General features: G+C 54.9%; 3 protein-coding genes across 3 annotated transcripts in view; 2 read left to right on the forward strand and 1 right to left on the reverse strand.

Annotated features, from left to right (window-relative positions):
* The window catches only part of NOS1AP (nitric oxide synthase 1 adaptor protein), a 41,848-nt gene extending 31,406 nt beyond the window's left edge, over positions 1 to 10,442 (forward strand). Inside the window, 9 exon segments of the mRNA XM_030455633.1 lie at positions 1,281 to 1,313; positions 1,316 to 1,341; positions 1,925 to 1,967; positions 1,969 to 2,034; positions 2,631 to 2,772; positions 4,486 to 4,637; positions 5,725 to 5,892; positions 8,940 to 9,105; positions 9,628 to 10,442. Of these exon segments, the coding sequence (XP_030311493.1) occupies positions 1,281 to 1,313; positions 1,316 to 1,341; positions 1,925 to 1,967; positions 1,969 to 2,034; positions 2,631 to 2,772; positions 4,486 to 4,637; positions 5,725 to 5,892; positions 8,940 to 9,105; positions 9,628 to 10,034 (1,203 nt within the window). The 3' untranslated portion in view covers positions 10,035 to 10,442.
* A 2,529-nt stretch (positions 10,443 to 12,971) lies between these two features.
* On the reverse strand, positions 12,972 to 14,237 carry SPATA46 (spermatogenesis associated 46). The gene is made up of 2 exons (XM_030455288.1): positions 14,081 to 14,237; positions 12,972 to 13,489 (listed from the first exon to the last, which is right to left on the reverse strand). Exons 1-2 carry the CDS (start codon positions 14,229 to 14,231, stop codon positions 12,972 to 12,974), a joined length of 669 nt encoding a protein of 222 aa, XP_030311148.1. The 5' UTR covers positions 14,232 to 14,237.
* Positions 14,238 to 15,180: 943 nt separating this feature from the next.
* C8H1orf226 (chromosome 8 C1orf226 homolog) lies at positions 15,181 to 16,278 on the forward strand. Its single transcript, XM_030455289.1, has 3 exons — positions 15,181 to 15,325; positions 15,425 to 15,692; positions 15,786 to 16,278. Exons 1-3 carry the CDS (start codon positions 15,181 to 15,183, stop codon positions 16,276 to 16,278), a joined length of 906 nt encoding a protein of 301 aa, XP_030311149.1.
* Positions 16,279 to 17,372: the final 1,094 nt, after the last annotated feature.

Below are 17,372 nucleotides of genomic sequence, written 5' to 3' on the forward strand. Positions count from 1 at the left end.
GGTGAGGGGGCTTTTAGGGGGGTAGAGCTGTGAGAGGAGCTTCCCATGGATGGGACAAGACTGTCCCCAATAGGATGGGTGAGGGGGTTTTTAGGGGGATAGAGCTGTGAGAGGAGCTTCCCATGGAAGGTGAGATGGGACAAGACTGTCCCCAGGAGGATGGGTGAGGGGGTTTTTAGGGGGGGTAGAGCTTTGAGAGGAGCTTCCCATGGATGGGACAAGACTGTCCCCAATAGGATGGGTGAAGGGGTTTTAGAGGGGTAGAGCTGTGAGAGGAGCTTCCCATGGATGGGACAAGATTGTCCCCAATAGGATGGGTGAGGGGGCTTTTAGGGGGGGTAAGAGCTGTGAGAGAAGTTTCCCATGGAAGGTGAGGTGGGACAAGACTGTCCCCAATAGGATGGATGAGAGGGGTTTTAGGGGGGGTAGAGCTTTGAGAGGAGCTTCCCATGGATGGGACAAGACTGTCCCCAATAGGATGGGTGAGGAGGTTTTTAGAGGGGTAGAGCTGTGAGAGGAGCTTCCCATGGATGGGACAAGACTGTCCCCAATAGGATGGGATGAGAGGGGTTTTAGGGGGGGTAAGAGCTTTGAGAGGAGCTTTCCCATGGGTGGGACAAGACTGTCCCCAATAGGATGGGTGAAGGGGTTTTAGAGGCGTAGAGTCTGTGAGAGGAGCTTTCCCATTGGATGGGACAAGACTGTCCCCAATAGGATGGGTGAGGGGGCTTTTAGGGGGGTGTAAGAGCTGTGAGAGGGAGCTTCCGCATGAAGGGTGAGGTGGCACAAGACTGTCCAACCAATAGGATGGGTGAGGGGGCTTTTAGGGGGGGTAGAGGCTGTGAGAGACAGTTTCCCCATGGAAGGTGAGGCTGGGACAAGAACTGTCCCCAATAGGATGGGTGAGGGGGGTTTTAGGGGGGTAGAGCTGTGAGAGGAGGGCTTCCCATGGGATGGCGACAAGACTGTCCCCAATAGGATGGGTGAGGGGGGTTTTAGGGGGGGGTAATAAGCTGTGAGAGGAGCTTTCCCATGGATGGACAAGACTGTCCCCAGTAGGATGGGTGAGGGGGGTTTTTAGGGGGGTAGAGCTGTGAGAGGAGCTTCCCATGGAAGGTGAGATGGGACAAGACTGTCCCCAGGAGGATGGGTGAGGGGGTTTTTAGGGGGGGTAGAGATGTGAGAGGAGCTTCCCAGGTCTGTCCCTGGACTGTGTCTGCCCTGTTCTGGAGCTGAAGGACAGCATCTGACGTACTCATTTTCAGTTTCTTTTGTTGCAGAAAAAGGAGTGGGCCTGGGATGAGAACAAAATTGCTTGTCATGCATGGATCCCATCTACAGGTAAAGGGATGGAGGTTTGTGGGTCTGTTCCTCTACCACTTCCCCCACCCCAGCACCGTGCTGGGGACTGAGCACAGAGCTCTCATGGGGGAGATCCTCTCACTTGCTGTGTGCTCTTGCAAGTCCCCCAGCTTCTTTCTCATCTCACTGGTGAAAGTTAAGAGTATGGGGGGGGGTCTGTGCCCTGGGAAAGGTGGATGGGGTGAGGAGGGTTGATGTGCTGGCTGGGACAGGTTAGGGAGGGCATCACCCCCAACCAGACAGGGAAGAAGAGAGGGAGTGGGCTCTTTTTCTGTCCTTGGGAGGCTCCTGGATTTAGACTGAGCAGAAAAAGCCCTGTGCTGCCTTCACAAAATGTTTGCTGCTGCCGAGTCAGCAGGCAAATTTTCCCAGCCAAGGCAAAACGATTGCCAAAAAGAAAAAAAAAAAAAAATAAATTCTGGTGGGCTTTAGCAGGGATGTGCTGCAGGGACTGGGTGGTGTCTGCCAGCACCCTGTTGCCCTAGGGAGTGCTGGCTCTGGCCTTGGCAGCCTCCTGGGTGTATGTATTTGAGATCCATCCCTGCCTCCCTGTCCTTGCCAGAATATTCTACGTGTCACACGACTCCCAGACCTTGAAGATCTTCAAGCTACATTGCCAGGGATGGGTCTAGCAATGTCTTCAGGTGCAACGTCTTCAAATCCAAGAAGAAGGTAAAAGATGCTGGATGCTCATCCTGCCAGAGGGTGGACAGCTGGAGCAGGACCCCGTGGTGCTGTACTGCACCCCAAATGCTGAGGAGCTAGGGGTGTTGAGGCTGGAGAAGAGGAGGCTCAGGGAGACCTCATCACTCTCTCCAACTCCCTGAAAGGAGGTTGGAGCCAGGGGGGGGTTGGGCTCTTTTCCCAGGCAACTCTCAGCAAGACAAGAGGGCAGGGTCTCAAGTTGTGCCAGGGGAGGTTTAGGTTGGAGATGAGAAAGAATTTCTTTCTGGAGAGGGTGATCAGGCATTGGAATGGGCTGCCCAGGGAAGTAGTGGATTCTCCGTGTCTGGAGATCTTTCCAAAGAGCCTGGATGTGGCACTGAGTGCCATGGGCTGGGAACCACGGGGGGAGTGGATCAAGGGTTGGACTTGATGATCTCTGAGGTCCCTTCCAACCCAGCCAATTCTAGGATTCTATGAAATCTGGGAGCTGAGCTCTGGGTGCTTGTGCTCAGTGTGCAGAGAGCTCCCAGAGCTGTGCCAGGCAGAGAAGGGCACCAAGCAGGGCAGCTGGGCTTTACCCATCCTCTCCTTGCCCCCTGCAGAGCCAAGCCATGCGCATTGTCAGGACAGTGGGACAGGCATTTGAGGTCTGTCACAAGCTGAGCCTGCAGCACACCCAGCAGAACGCAGATGGGCAGGAGGATGGAGACAGCGAGAGGAACGGGGACGACCTGGATGTCCCAGGTATGCCACAATGGTGGGGGGGCTCCTTGAGGGGTCCTTGGGCTTGCTTGCAGGGTCAGCATCTTCCCACCCTGCTCCTTGCTGCCTGGCTCCTGCTGGGAATGGATTTGCCCAGCAATCTGGGCTGTGGTGCCTCAGGATCAAAGTGGGATCTTGCCCAGCAAGGAGCCATCAGTAGGTGTTAACCAGCTTCTCACAGACATCCATCCCCCTTGCTGGGAACCCATTAGCAATGCCCAGAGCTCTGCTGGCTGCCGAAATATTCTCTGTGCTCAGCTGCACATGCTGCAAACATTGCCCTGGATGCTTCCCCAAGCAGTTCCCTGGAGGAACTCACAGGGCTGGGGGCTGCCATGAACATAACTCATGGGCCATCACCACCTCTGCAATTCCCTGGATGTACTAAACTATGCTCAGGATCTTGCTTCAAGTTCCCAGGCAGCCTCTGGACCCCTCCTCCCTTCCCAGCTTGGTGGGCAGTGAGCATTGGGATGCTCCTGGCTGGGGGCTGCTGGTCCACCCCAAACTCTGCAGGGTCCCAGGGAGCTGGTGCTGGCAGCTCCCCTGGAGGGAAAAATGAATATTTGGCAAGAAGTTGGTCAAACCACCCCAATTCCAGATGGGAAGCTGGTGGGTGCTGGTGCCCATCCCTCCCAGTGCTGGGAGCTGGATCCCCCCTGGTCCATCAGGAGCATCCTGGGCTGTGCTGGGGATTCCTGGGATGTTCCAGGCATTCCTGCCTCCCTCTTCAACCAGAGGTGACCTCCTCACTGCTCAGTCCTGCTCCAGTCATTGTTTGCTTTTCCTCTGCACAATGTCCTGGCCGTGATGTGCAGCTCCCTGGGGATTTCTGAGCATTCAGGGTTTGTTGTTTTGGGGATTTTTCACCCCATAATCTCTTGTTTGCCTTTCTTTAGCTTTCCCTCTGTCTCCTGATCAGCAATTTGGGCCCCAGGTCTGTCAGGCTGGGCTTGGCTTTATTTTCAGCCACAACCCCCCCCCACCCCAAGCAGCAGTGGGCAGCTCAGCTGTGTTGCACCCCATAAACCTAAAAAGGGGGTGTCAGGGGTGATGGGGAGCATCCCTGGGGCACATCCCACCAAATTCCAGGCTCCGGGTGGGCTCTGCTCCACAACCCTCCCCACCCGAAGCAGCAGTGGGAAGTTCAGCTGTGTTGCACCCCATAAACCTAAAGAAAGGGTTTCAGGGGTGATGGGGAGCATTGGGCATCCCTGGGGCACTCCCCACCAGATTCCAGGCTTCAGGTGGGCTCTGCTTCACAACCCCCCCCCACCCCAAGCAGCAGTGGGAAGCTCAGCTGTGTTGCACCCCATAAACCTAAAAAGGGGGTGTCAGGGGTGATGGGGAGCATCCCTGGGGCACATCCCACCAAGTTCCAGGCTCTGGGTGGGCTCTGCTCCACAACCCCCCTTACCCCAAGCAGCAGTGAAAGCTGGATGCACCCCATAAACCTAAAAAGGGGGTGATGGGGAGCATCCCTGGGGCACATCCCACCAAATTCCAGGCTCTGGATGGGCTCTGATCCACAACCCCCTCCCACCCCAAGCAGCAGTGGGCAGCTCAGCTGTGTTGTACCCCATAAACCTAAAAAGGGGGTGTCAGGGGTGATGGGGAGCATCCCTGGGGCACATCCCACCAAATTCCAGGCTCCGGGTGGGCTCTGCTCCCCCTTCCCTGCTGCCTCTCCCACAGCTTGTCGCCTGCCCGGGGCTCAGAGGGTGACAACCTCTGCAGAAGAGACCGACATCGATGCCGTGGAGCTGCCCCTGCCCGGAGCCGACATCCTGGATTTCAGCCGCGGCGTGACCGATCTCGATGCCGTGGATAAACAGGCGAACAGCAAGGTGCGTGGGGCCCGGCCACGCACGGATGTGTGTCCCGGGGGCCCCGGGGATGGGGTTGGGGATGGGGATGGGAGGGATTTGTGCGGCATTCCTTGGCTCCAGGATCAAAGAGGCCACAAGGCTGCCCTCTGGCTGGGGGCCCGGGGACTCCCGGGGGAGCCGGGCTGAGGGGCAGCTGTGGGGAGGCAGACACGGGAGGTGGCGGGGGTAGGGATGGAGGGGTTGGGTTTGAAATAGGTAAGTATGAAAATAAGGGAAAAAAGGAAAAAAAAGGAAAAAAGAAAGAAAGAAAAATAAAAGAAAGAAAAAGGGAAGAAAGAAAAAGAAAAGAAAGAAAAAAGGAAGAAAAATAAAAGAAAAAAAGGAAGAAAAATAAATAAAATAAAGAAAAAGAGAAAAATAAGAAGAGAAGAAAGGAAAAAAAAGAAGATAAAAAGAAAAATAAAAGAAAAAAATAAAAGAAAATAAGAGAAAGAAAAAGAAAACAAAAAAAAAAAAAAAGAAAAAAGAAAAATAAAAGAAGAAAGGAAAAAGAAAAGGAAGAGGAAAAAGAAAAAAGGAAAATAAAATAAAAATTAAAAAAAAGAAAAAAAGGAAGAAAAAGAAAGAAAAATAAGAGAAAGAAAATAAAGAAAGAAAGAAAAAAGAAAAATAAAATAAAGATTAAAAAAAAGAAAGAAAAAGGAAAGGAAGAGAAAAGAAAGAAAAATAAAATAAAAAATAAAGAAAAATGAAAATGAAAAATAAAAAAAAAAGAAAAAAGAAAGAAAAATAAAAGAAAAAAAAGAAAAATGAAAAAAGAAAGAGGAAAAAAGAAGAGAAAAAGGAAAAAAGCAAAGGGAAAAAAGAAGAAAAAGAAGCAAAAGCCAGAGAACATCCCCCAGAGAACCTCAGCCTTTTCGAGAGCCCTTTCTCCCAAAGCATTTGAGCTGTTTTCCTTTGCTTGTCTTTCAGCATCCTCATCCCAGCATGAGTTCCTTTGCTGTGCCTCCAGCAGCAGCAGCAGCAGCAGCACCTTCTTTCCTGGCTGGGTTTGTTTTCTTTTTCTTTACCCCAAGGTGATGCTTTCCCTGCTGGTGTTTTCCAGAGCTGCCTCCACCCTGAGGACATCCTCACAGCTTCCCCCAAGATGCTGCTGCCCTCGGCTGCCCAGCTCCCTGACCTGGGGACTCCTCTCTCTGCCCATCACCAAATGCAGCTCCTCCAGCAGCTCCTGCAGCAGCAGCAGCAGCAAACTCAAGTGGCAGTGGCTCAGGTTTGTCCCCTTTTGGTTTTTTTATCCTGGGGGTGGTGGCACAGCTGGGGTCCCCTCGGTGCTGGAGCATCCCCTAGCTGGAGAGGCACAGGGGAAAGGGGGGGATTCAAGGTGGATCCTGGGATTAACCCTGGCACAGGGCTGTGGGATAAGGGGCAGGTAATAAAAAAGTGGTGAAAAAGGAAGGCAGGGTGAGAAGAGTTTGACAGAGGTGTTTGAGGGGCTCTGAGGTAGGTAGGTAATAAAAAAGGCAAAAAAAATTAAACAAGAAAAAAGGAAAATGAAATTGAAAAAAAATGAAAAAAAGAAAGTGAAAAAGAAAAATGAAAAAGGAAGAAAATAAAATAAAAAAAAAGAAAAATGAAAAAAGAAAATGAAAAAGAGAAAAAGAAAAATGGAAAAAGAAACATGAAAAAAAGAAAAGTGAAAAGCTTTTTTTTCTTTTTTTCTTTTCTTTTTTTCCTCTTTTTCTTTTTCTTTCTTTTTCTTCCTTTTTTCTTTTGATTTTTCCTTTTTTTCATTTTTCTTTTTCTTTTTTATTTTATTTTTCTTTCTTTTTTCTTTTTCTTCCTTCATTTTTTCATTTTTTCATTTTTTTCATTTTTTTTCATTTTTTTTCATTTTTTTTCATTTTTCTTTTTTCATTTTTCTTTCTCTTTTTTAATTTTTTCTTTTTTCAATCTTTTTTCATTTTTCTTTTTTTCATTTTTTTTCATTCTTCTTTTTTACATTTTTCTTTTTATTTTATTTTTCTTTCCTTTTTCTTTTTTTCATTTTTTTTCCTTATTTCTCTTCTGTCTCAGACAGTCTCAGACATCTCTGTTGCACTTTTTCAACCTGCCTTGCTGTCCCTTTGCTCCCAGTTAAGATTGGATGGATTGACATTAGGTCACCTCTCATGATCCTTTGTCCCCTTGTGTCCTTGCACACAGCCTGGCCTCACTTTTACCCCCTGCCCACTCATCCTCTGCACAGGAACTTCTCATTTAAGCATCTCTGGGTATTTTATCCAACTCATTCCCTTACTTTGCTTCCCTTTGAGCCCTTCCCAGAGCTCTCTGCAATTCCTTAGCTTTTTCCTGGCCTCAGGAATTAACTCCAGGAGCTTTTCTGTGCCTCCCTGTGCCCTTCCTCTGCATGCATCAGGAAACCAGGATTGGTCCCTGCTGCCCCAAGAGCCTTTTGGGGTCACGGGCTCAGGAAATTGCAGCCCCCCTGCTGCTTTTAGGGCCCTGCAGCCCCAGCTCATGGCTCAGACAGCTACAAACACCCCCCTACCCCCTCTTCTTTAAGGTCACTTTCTAAGCCAAGGTAAAATTGCCTTTTTTCTTAGGTTGTTTGGGTTTGGGGTTTTGTTTGTGGGGTTTTTTGGTTTGGTTTGTTTCTCTGGTTGGTTTTGCCTTTTTTCTTTTTTTTTTTGGTTTTGTTTTGATGTCAGTTTTTGGGTTTGTTTTTTTTTTTTTTTTACATTTTTGCTCTCCCTGGTTGGCTCAGTCCTTGCTGAAGAGAGGAGCACTTGGAGGAACCATGGATGGAGGGAATACTGAGGGAATATTGAGCCCGTGTGGCTTCTGGGTGGCTCTGCACTGCTGTCCCCTTGCCAGGGGACACTCTGGGGTCTCTCCTTGCTCAGGCAGATGCCCCAGGCTGCTCTCAGCCAGCAGCATCACCCTTCCTGATGAAACAGATCCTTCCCTATGGGATTTCTTGCCCGTAGACTCCAGCTAACATCCAGGCATGGTTTCCCAGGGCCAGAGGGAGAAGGTAGCTTGTGTCCCCTGTGTCACTCTGCCATCCCTGTTGCTCCAGGCATCTCACAGCTGGAGTTACCTGCAGCTCTGATGCTCCAGCCCCTGCTGGTGACAGACACTGCTGGCAGCACCCCTGCCTTGTGCAAAACACTCTTTTCTCTGGGAAACCTGCCCAGAAAGACAGACAGCTCAGCCAGGGCTGGCTGACAGCTCCTGGCTGCCCCCTCAGGTACCTGCAGCACCATCCAGTTGGTTGAAATTGTCTTCTCCTCTGCATCCATCTGCCTTCCTGCCTGCCCTTTCCTCCTGCATTCCCTGCACAGTGCACCTGAGATGATGGTGGATGCACAGTGGGTCAATCAGCACCCTCTGGGTCTTTTCCATAGAATCACAGAACTGGCTGGGTTGGAAGGGACCTCAGAGATCATCAAGTCCAACCCTTGATCCACTCCCGCTGCAGTTCCCAGCCCATGGCACTCAGTGCCACATCCAGGCTCTTTGGAAAGATCTCCAGACACGGAGAATCCACTACTTCCCTGGGCAGCCCATTCCAATGCCTGATCACCCTCTCCAGAAAGAAATTCTTTCTCATCTCCAACCTAAACCTCCCCTGGCACAACTTGAGACCCTGCCCTCTTGTCTTGCTGAGAGTTGCCTGGGAAAAGAGCCCAACCCCCCCCTGGCTCCAACCTCCTTTCAGGGAGTTGCAGAGAGTGATGAGGTCTCCCCTGAGCCTCCTCTTCTCCAGCCTCAACACCCCCAGCTCCCTCAGCCTCTCCTCACAGGAATTCTGCTGGATCCCTTCACAGCCTCCTTGCTCTTCTCTGGACCTGCTCCAGCACCTCAATCTCCTTCCTGAGGGGCTGAGGGGCCCAGAACTGGACACAGGACTCAAGCTGTGGCCTCCCCAGGGCTGAGCACAGGGGCAGAATCCCTTCCCTGGACCTGCTGGCCACGCTGTTCCTGAGCCAGCCCAGGATGCCATTGGCCTTCTTGCCCACCTGGGCACACTGCTGGCTCCTGTTCAGCTTCCTGGCAATCCAGACTCCCAGGTCCCTTTCTGCCACTCTGTGCCCAGCCTGGAGCTCCCCATGGGGTTGTTAACCAGGGGACCAAAGCCCTGTGTTTGCTGAGAGTGCCCTGGTATGACACTGCCACCTTCCTCATCCCACCTCTGGGTACCCACGGGGCATTCATAGCTTCTGGATCACATCACTTGGTGGGAGAGCAGGATTCAAAGCTTTAGCCTTCAAATCCTCTGTCCCTCACACTCACTCCCTCTCTGCTGTCACCTAGGTCCACTTGCTGAAGGACCAGCTGGCTGCAGAGGCAGCAGCAAGGCTGGAGGCCCAGGCTCGGGTGCATCAGCTGCTGCTCCAGAACAAGGATTTGCTGCAGCACATCTCACTCCTGGTCAAACAAGTGCAGGAGCTGGAGCTGAAGCTGGCAGGAAACACCACCAGTAAGTGCTCCTGTCCCTTCCCTTTGCAGCCTGGGTCTGTAAGGGACATGCCTGGGGGTCTTTCTCTGGGGGGTTTTGTGCATTTCCAGTGGTTTCGTGTAGGGTAGTGAATAGCAGTGCCCTTCTCACCAGGTTTGTGTCTGTGTGGCACTGAACATGCACACAACATGGGAGAGGGCATGGAGAGGGCTGGACAGACCAGCACTCAGGTAGCTCCATCAACTCTGCTTCCCCCAGTGGCTGGCTGCTTACCTGCCCAAGACCCCCTCCTTGGCCTTCCTCTCCAGCATAAGTGGCCATCAGCTCTCCAAAGGAGCTGGGATGGGAAGCAGATTAATTTTTTTTAATCCTGTACAACTGGGTAGGAGCAGTTCCTGGCACCAGTGGCACCAAGCGACCACCTCTAAACGGTGCCAGAGAAGGGGGAGGTTGACACCCAAGTAGCCCCAGACTATCTTCCCCTAGCCAAGAGGTGCTTAGGCAAGGCAGGGTCTGCTTCTCAGCCATGCCCTTCTCTTGCAGCAGGCTCCCAGGACAGTCTGCTGGAGATCACCTTCCGTTCCAATGCCCTCCCCATCCTCTGCGACCCGACCACCCCGCAGCCTGAGGACACCCACCCGCCACCCCTGGGCCCCAGCTCGGGTTTTCCCAGCACCCTGGGGAGCCCCATAGGTAGGAATGACTGTCTGGTGAAGCTGGAATGTTACCATTTTCTGCCAGATTCTTCGGGGCCACCTGCCCCAGAGCCAGCATTGGGCAGTCTGGAGGTCATCAAATTCCGGGAGTCGGGAATCGCCTCCGAGTACGAATCCAACACGGACGAGAGCGAGGAACGTGACTCCTGGTCCCAGGAGGAACCACCACGCCTGCTCCACGTCCAGCCCAGGCAGGACTTGGGTGACAGCCTGGATGATGAGATAGCAGTGTAGGGATGGGCAGGAGGTGGTGAGGAGCAGCTGGGATCTACCGGTGCTGGGGCAGCGCTGGCTGTGGCATCCCGGGTCCTGGCAGGGACAGGACAGCCTGGAGGAAGAGGAGGTGGAGGTGGGAATGTGAGGCTTTTCCAGGTGAAGGTGTGAGGATGGAATCGTGCCAAGGGGGGGTATGCTGGGCGTGCTGTGCTCCAGCACTCCTGGGTTTGTGTGGGGAGCTTGGAGCATCCCTGCTTCGTGTTGGGTGATGAGCTGACCAAGTGTCCGTGTGGTCCCCAAGTCCTGTGCCTCTGGGAGCTGCATCTGGAGGGGAGGTACAGGCAAGGGACTCCCTGTCACTGAGCCACTGGTGCTGCTGCAGGGGGGAGCTGTAAATCAGGTGAAGGGCTTTGCTGGGGCAACGAGAGAGCAGGGATGGGGTGGTGAGCAGGGACAAAGCCACTGGCAGTGGGGTCCTGTATGGGGGAGGAGGTGGGAGGGGAGCCCAGGGCCATGTTAGGTGGGTGTTTGGGGATGGGACACACTGTGTGTGTGTGTGTGAGTGTGGGGAGGCAGTGAAGGACCACAGGGATGAGCCTGGGAAGGAGCTGAAAGGGTGAGGCTCTGTGGGGTGGCTGGGTGCAGGCAGCCCCTGGCAGAGTGCTGGGATGTGTGGCACTTCAGGGCAGGGTTTGTCCCTGTCTGAAGCAGGTGGAAGGGGATGTGCACTGCCTGCTCCTCTCCCAGGCTGTGGGGTGGAGGAGAAGGTACAGTTTGGTGAGGAACAAGGAGCCAGGGCACACAGCATGGGGATGTTCTTCCCTTGTTGCCCAGCCCTTGGTCTCCTTGGCGTGGCTGCCAGGTTTCAAAGCCTTTCTGGTGCTCTCAGATTTCCAGGCACTTCACCCCCCATCACAACAATCTCCCTGAGCTGCTTTATAAAGAACTCTCCCATTTCCAAGCAGTTGCTTGGAAACTCCCTAGCCCAGGGCTGGAGGATGCAGTGCTGGCATCAGCCCTGTGCAGGGCTGGGCATCCCCTTGATGGGGACTGAACTGCTGGTGTCTGGAGGGGGGCTCCTACACATCCCTGGTTTGCACCCTCCAGAAAAGTGAATCTTGGGATCCCCCACCAGATTCTGAGATGCCCATGACAGAGGCACCTGTGGAAGCCTCCAGGGGATCCAGAGTTTGTCTCTTTGCAATCCTGAGAGGCTGTAGCTGAAGGGGTGTGAGCCAGAGTCCTGGTGTCTGCCCTGCTTCTTGTGGAAACACTTGACAGGGTGAGGATGGGCAAAGAGTTCTTCCTCTCCATCCCCCCTCTTATCCTGCTTCTGCTTTGCTCTCTTGCTTTCCTCTGCCCTCTGTCTCTGCTAGATCTGCCTGCACCTAACCCCAGGCAGAGCATCTCCCAGGCACCAGCTCTTGCTCCCCTCCAGCTGATCCTGGCTGCTGAGGAAGGTCCATTGCTTCTTTCTGCCCTGGTCTCCTCAGGATGAAGGGATGCTGAGGAATGAGGTGTGGGTGAAATCCCTGAGGTCAGTACAACCTGTGCAATGCCCCCACCACCACAGGAGGAGGCTGGGTGCCACGAGGAGCTAGAGAGTCCTGGTGGGAAGGGAGACCCACACTGTTCCAGTGTCCTGGTGTCCAGGGAAGCCCCTGCAGCAGCCACAGAGGGAGCAGGGTGGGAGTGGGTGCTGGTGCTGGTTGGTACCCTGGTGCTTCTGTCCCCTGGCCACCAGTACTTCGTATGTCTGTTGTCACACAGCTGTGTGCCATCCCCTCTGCTGGGGACACTGACATCCCAGCACCAGCTCCCAGGCCTTGGTCCCACTGGGAGGGCAGGGTTGGGTGCACAGGACGTGGTGCAGTCAGGGTAAGGATGTGTGGGTGAGCTTGGAGAGGGATTTCCACGTGGGCTTGAGGATTGTGCAGGAGAATGTAAGGCAGGAGCTTGGCTCTGTGCACTGGGCAGGCAAAGGCAGAGCCTGGGAGGAGCAGCAGGCAGGAATTCTCTGTCTCAGACAGCAGGCAGGGCTGAGCCATCTCACCAGGCACCTTCCTGCCACACATGCAGCACAGGTACTGTCAGGACCAGCTGTGGGCTCAGGTCCCTGCCCCAGATTCTGCTCAGAGGGGACAGGGGCAGGTGCCCCAGGGGCTGAGTGGGTGCTACTGGGGATGCCAGTGTCTGCTGTACCCCCTGTGTCTGTGTGTGAGTGATCCTCCTCCTAACTCACTGCTGCCTCCAAGACCCCTCTCAAGCCTCTTCCCTTTTGTTAAGGAACTTGACTGGAGATTTATAGCTCTATTTTTTGTCCTTTCTTTTCCTACAACTGTTGTGTTACTAACTGGTGACTCGATCTATCTGGGAAGCCAATCTGTCAATGTAAGTGCACTTAACCCTTGGGTGTTGTCATTAGTCAACTGGCTTTTGCTAAATAAATCTTTCTATTTCTCAAGGCTTTCTGTTGTCTCTTCCTTCCCTCTGGCTCTGTCTCTTCCACTCCTTCTCTCCCTTTCCACACTGGGTGCCAGCACCCTGGGCATTGCACAGAGCCCCTCCAAACCTGAGCATCCTCCCCTGGTTTGTGGTGCCAAGGAGAGCCCAAATGTTGCTGGGAGTAGAAGAGGCTTCAGCAGAAGAGGCTCTTCAGTAGAGCCCAGGTTCATCTCAGAGCTGAGCTAACAATTCAAGGGTCAGATCAAGGGTGTCAGATCTGCCGAGCACCCCAGGGAGATGCAGAGCTGCTCAGCAGCGCTTTGGGAGCTTCTTGGCTGCCGGGAAGATGAAAAATCGGGGGGAGAACCTCTCTGAAAGGATAGGGGAAGTGTTGCGTTGGAGAGAGCAGCAATGCGGTCAGGTCTGGCTGCTCCTAGAACGATTTATTGCGGTGCTGGCAGGAGCGATGGAGCAGTGCCCTCCCGTGGCGTCTGCCCGGCTGCTTGGGGCTTACACCGGCACCTTGCGGGCTGCAGCCTCCCGCTCCTGCTGCTCCTTTTCCCGCAAGGCTTTGAGCCTGCGGTAATACACCTTGCAGCTGTAACCCTCCTGGGAGCTGTGTTCGATGTGGGTTTTGAGGGACCAGAGGGTGGGGAAGATGCGGCAGCAGGACAGGCACTGATAGCCCTGCCGGCACCCCCGCTGCTGCCGGGATGCCCCGAGGAGCTCCCGGACGGTGATGCTGGCTCTGCTTTTGTCCTGCCTCTCCTTCTCCGGGTGCTGGGATTTCCCCGAGGAGTCAGAGGAAGAGCAGATGATCTCTGAGAGGTCGTCGGGCTCCTCGGGGTCCTGGGTGCTGGAGGTGAGTCTGGAGGTGAGGCTGCCCCGGTAGTGCTGGGTGACTCCTGGGGTGCACATGAAGAAGCTGTAGGGTGAGAACCAGGGCCGGTACACGGTGCAGGTGTGGACAGGGAGCACACTGCTTGGTGGGGCTGCTGAAGAAAGAGTCTGCAGTGAGCCAAGGGTTCCTGCAAGAGCCCAGACCCCTGCGGGGTTGGGAGTGGGGCTGGGGGATCCTTCCTCTCCGTCTCCATGGGATGCTCTGTCCCCGTGTGTCCTCCCCTGGCATGGAGGGTCTGATGCCACCCCCCCCATGGGATGCAGTGGGGAGAGAGATGGAGATGGGGAAGCTGGTGGGGCACTGAGGTACCAGGGCAGCACAAGAATCACCCAGCAGCCTGCTGGAGCCATCCCCTGAGCACAGGGGCAGTGAATGGGGCCAGGCTGGGGCTCCCAGGAGCAGCACCCTCAGCTCTGCAGGTTACTGCTGGGCAGACACCGGGGGACAAACCAGTGCAATTCAGAGGTGGGATATGAGTTTAGGACTCCCCCAAGCCTACAGAAAGTGTTTGCAGTCACAGACCAAGTGTTCCTGGTCCCCATCCCCTCCGTCCCCATGCCTCTCCCCAGACAGAAGGATATCCCCAGCTCAGCCCTTCCACAGCCATCTGCCCACAGACCCTCTCTGCACTGTGGAAGGATGAGCAGCCATACCCCAGGGAGCCCTCCTTGCAGATATTGCCAGCTCTCTGCACCCCACAGGTAGGTGCCAGGCTCACCAGGCAGGCTGGCAGGGCCCCAAGGGCAGAGGACCTCCAGGTTTTGTGTCCTACTGCCAGAGGACATGTCCCCGGGGGAATCAGTAGGCAGGGCAGAGCTATCCATCACCCTTGTGCAGCCCCCCCGTGGCTCCTGAGCCATGGTACCCATGCTGTAATCAGCTGATGTCACAGAGGGCTGATGTCACATGTGCACAGCAGAATGGTCCTGGCCAGTGGGTCGGGGTCCCTGGGGTCTCTGGGGAGCTTGGCCAGCACCAGGGGACAGCCAGGGGGACCTGGAGGGAAAGCCTTGATGGGGTGGGCAGTGCAGGGCTCAGGTTGTGGGTGTCCTCAGAGACCATCCTTGCTGCTTTATGGAATGGTTTGGGTTGGAAGGGACTTAAAAGACCACCTAGTTCCAACCTCCCCTGCCATGGGCAGGGACACCTCCTGCTAGACCAGGTTGCTCAAAGCTCCATCCAATTTAGCCTTGAACACCTCCAGGGATGAGGCATCTGCAGCTTCTCTGGGCAACCTGTGCCAGTGTCTCATCACCCTCACAATAAAGAATTTCTTTCTCATTGAATCTAAAGCTCCCCTCTTGCAGCTTGAAACTGTTCCCTCTTGTCCTATCACTCCAAGCCCTGGCAAAAAGTCCTTCCACATCATTCCTGCATCCCCTTCAGGTACTGGAAGGCTGCTATAAGGTCTCCCAGAAGCCTTCTCCAGGCTGAACAACTCAATTCTCTCAGCCTGTCATCATAGCAGAGATGCTTCAGCCCTTGGATCATCTCCCTGGCCTCCTCTGGACTTGCTCCAGCAGGTCCATGTCCTTCTTGTCTTGGGGAGCTTCAGAACTGGACCCAGTGCTGCAGGAGGGATCTCATGAGCACAGAGGAGAGGGTGGGTGCCTGGTGGGTGCCCTGCATGAGTCCCATCTCTGTGGGGAGCATGAGAGGTCCAGAGGGGGTCAGCAGCACACCAGAAGGGACAGGTCTGCTGTCCCCTGCTCATTCCCTTAGTAAATCCTCTCTCTCCTTCTCTCTCTTTCTGCAACCCGCTTCCCAAGTTGCTCAGTGTCAGGTAAGAGATGCTCTTGGTGTCTTGGTAGTGCCAGCATGGAGCCCTGGGCTCACTGCTACCCCATCTTGTCCCATGCTCTCCCTACTGCATGCACCACCCTGCTCAGCCCTGCCATGGCTTCTGCAGTGTTTAAGAGCATCCTCCCTGGCCCCCAGGTTGTGTGCCCCATGCTGGGAGCTGGTGGGCAGCTCTGGGACTCATTGTCCCTATCAGGATCCTCCCTCCAGCCTGCCTCACCCCTTCTTTCTCTTCCCTTTTCCCCTTTTTCTCCCTTTTCAGTGGACCAGAGCATGTTTGAGAACACCAGTGCCAGCACAGCACCCACCCCTCGGCCTCAGCACGTCCCCACCCTGGCAGGGGTCCCCTCCCAGCCCTCCCGTCCTGCTGGCAGCCAGCACCTCCGTAACCTGGGCAAGGCAGTGGGGGCCAAGGTGACGGATCTCCTGCGCCGTAAGGACCCTGCTGCTCTCCCCAGCCTGGGGGTGATGGAGGTGAACCCCCAGGCAGGGGCCGTGCTGGACAAAGGACCCCTGTGCAGTGAAGATGGGTAAGTGTCTCCCTGTCCCCATCCCATGGGGTCATTGGGAGGGGGTGGAGTGGCTTGAGGAGGGGGCTGTACGTGACTTGTGTGGGTTTGCAGGGCTGCAGGGCTGGATGCTTTCCCCAGGCTGGAGCCCCCACCCCCCATCACCAAGAAGCGGACGCCACGTGCCCTGAAGACCCCCCAGGACATGCTCATCGCACCAGAGCCAGCAGGGACCAGCCCCAGCAGCAGTATGGAGGAGCCTCCAGAACTGCCCACAGCCCACCCCAACCCCACAGAAGAGCAGCCAGGGTCAAGGGACCCCTTTCCACCAGAGAGCCCTGGGGTCCCCAGTCTAACTGGTAGCCCAGGGTCAAGCAGTGACCAACCCACCAGTGCCCTCCCTGTGCCCGACCTCATCCATAAGGGCAGCCTGGAGAGCCAGTGGAGAGGGGGTGAGAGGGGGGCTGAGACCTCACCCCACACAGAGAAACCCTCCCGGAGAGCAGGGCTGGAGTGTGAGCCAGGGGGGAGCACAGGGCAGCCCCAGCCACGCACCCCTGGCCGGGAGGTGGAGGGGCCCCATCCTGACCTCCTGTCCTTTGAGTAGCAGGGATGGAGCTGCACTGGGGGGCATCCTGAGGGCTGGCTCTCCCAAACACACGCCAGGCTTTGGAGTTGTCATTTTTTAGGGTAGGGAGAGCCCCAGGGTGGTAGGAGCCTCCACATTCCCAGGAGAGGTGCTGCCTGTCCTGCCGTGGCTTCTCCGTGGCCCCATCCCAGGCCCTGGGTCATTGCCAAGCTCCTGTCCTGCCACAGTGCCACCATCCTGTCTGCAGCCAGGGGCCATGCTGAGGGGACCAAGGGTGGGCTCTCTCAGCTGCCTTGGGCCCTCATTTTGGGGGGTCCAGAAGCAGCAGCCCATGTGGTTCCCCGCATCCACACTGGCTGCCCCAGTCCAGAAGATTTCCCAGCCTGTGCTATGTGCTTGCTGAGAATCCCTATCCAGGGGTGTCTGGTGCCCAGTGCCAGGTGGCTGGGATGGCTGATGTCCCCAAGGCATTCTCCAAGGGGCAGCACCTTGCTGTTAGGACACCCAGGGCCATCTCTTTGCAGCAGAACCCATGGTATGGGCTCTGGCAGAGCTGGGCTGGACCCATGGGGTCACGCAGGGTCCCTGTGAGACCCCAGTCCTGTGAGACCCTCTTGTTTTCTGGTCTCACCTCAGCCACCAGAGACCAGACAGGTCAGGCAGCCCACTCCATGGTGTCTTTGGGAGATTTTTTTCTGGAATGATGGTGTCTTTGGGAGCTTGGAACACAAGAAGCCACATGGTCCTTTGATAACTGCTCTGTGATTGTCTCCTCATGAATTACAGGAGGGGTTTGCCAGCTTCTGGGGATCCCTTAGGCTGGTGCAAGAAAGCAGCTGCGAGGTGGCACTTCTTGCTTGGACCTTTAATGTGCATCATTACTAGAAAAGTGGTTTGGGGAGGAAAAAGCTCCAAAGATGAGATTTGGGCTGGAGAAGATTGTGGCACTCCCAGGTGGGGGCACCTCTGCTCCTGTGTCACACGGGGTGATGCTGAAGAGATGTTTTCTGCTACCCAAAGCCATACTGTTGAAAGGAGGAGGTTGTGAGGATGGATCCCTGTGCCTTGGGAGCAGCCACTGTGCCCTCTTTGCCTTTTGGTGTGGGGGGTGT

The sequence above is a fragment of the Calypte anna genome, chromosome 8, assembly GCF_003957555.1.
Source record: "Calypte anna isolate BGI_N300 chromosome 8, bCalAnn1_v1.p, whole genome shotgun sequence".
NCBI lineage: Eukaryota > Metazoa > Chordata > Aves > Apodiformes > Trochilidae > Calypte > Calypte anna.

Bases quoted from the DNA above. Each gene is read 5' to 3' on its own strand.
- SPATA46 (XM_030455288.1), bottom strand. From the start codon at position 14,231: ATGGGTACCATGGCTCAGGAGCCACGGGGGGGCTGCACAAGGGTGATG. The intron at 13,490-14,080 runs GTGAGCCTGGCA...GGGCTCTTGCAG, and splicing joins GGGCCCTGCCAGCCTGCCTG to GAACCCTTGGCTCACTGCAG.
- C8H1orf226 (XM_030455289.1), top strand. From the start codon at position 15,181: ATGGAGCCCTGGGCTCACTGCTACCCCATCTTGTCCCATGCTCTCCCT. The intron at 15,326-15,424 runs GTGGGCAGCTCT...CTCCCTTTTCAG, and splicing joins GTGCCCCATGCTGGGAGCTG to TGGACCAGAGCATGTTTGAG. The intron at 15,693-15,785 runs GTAAGTGTCTCC...GTGGGTTTGCAG, and splicing joins CCCCTGTGCAGTGAAGATGG to GGCTGCAGGGCTGGATGCTT.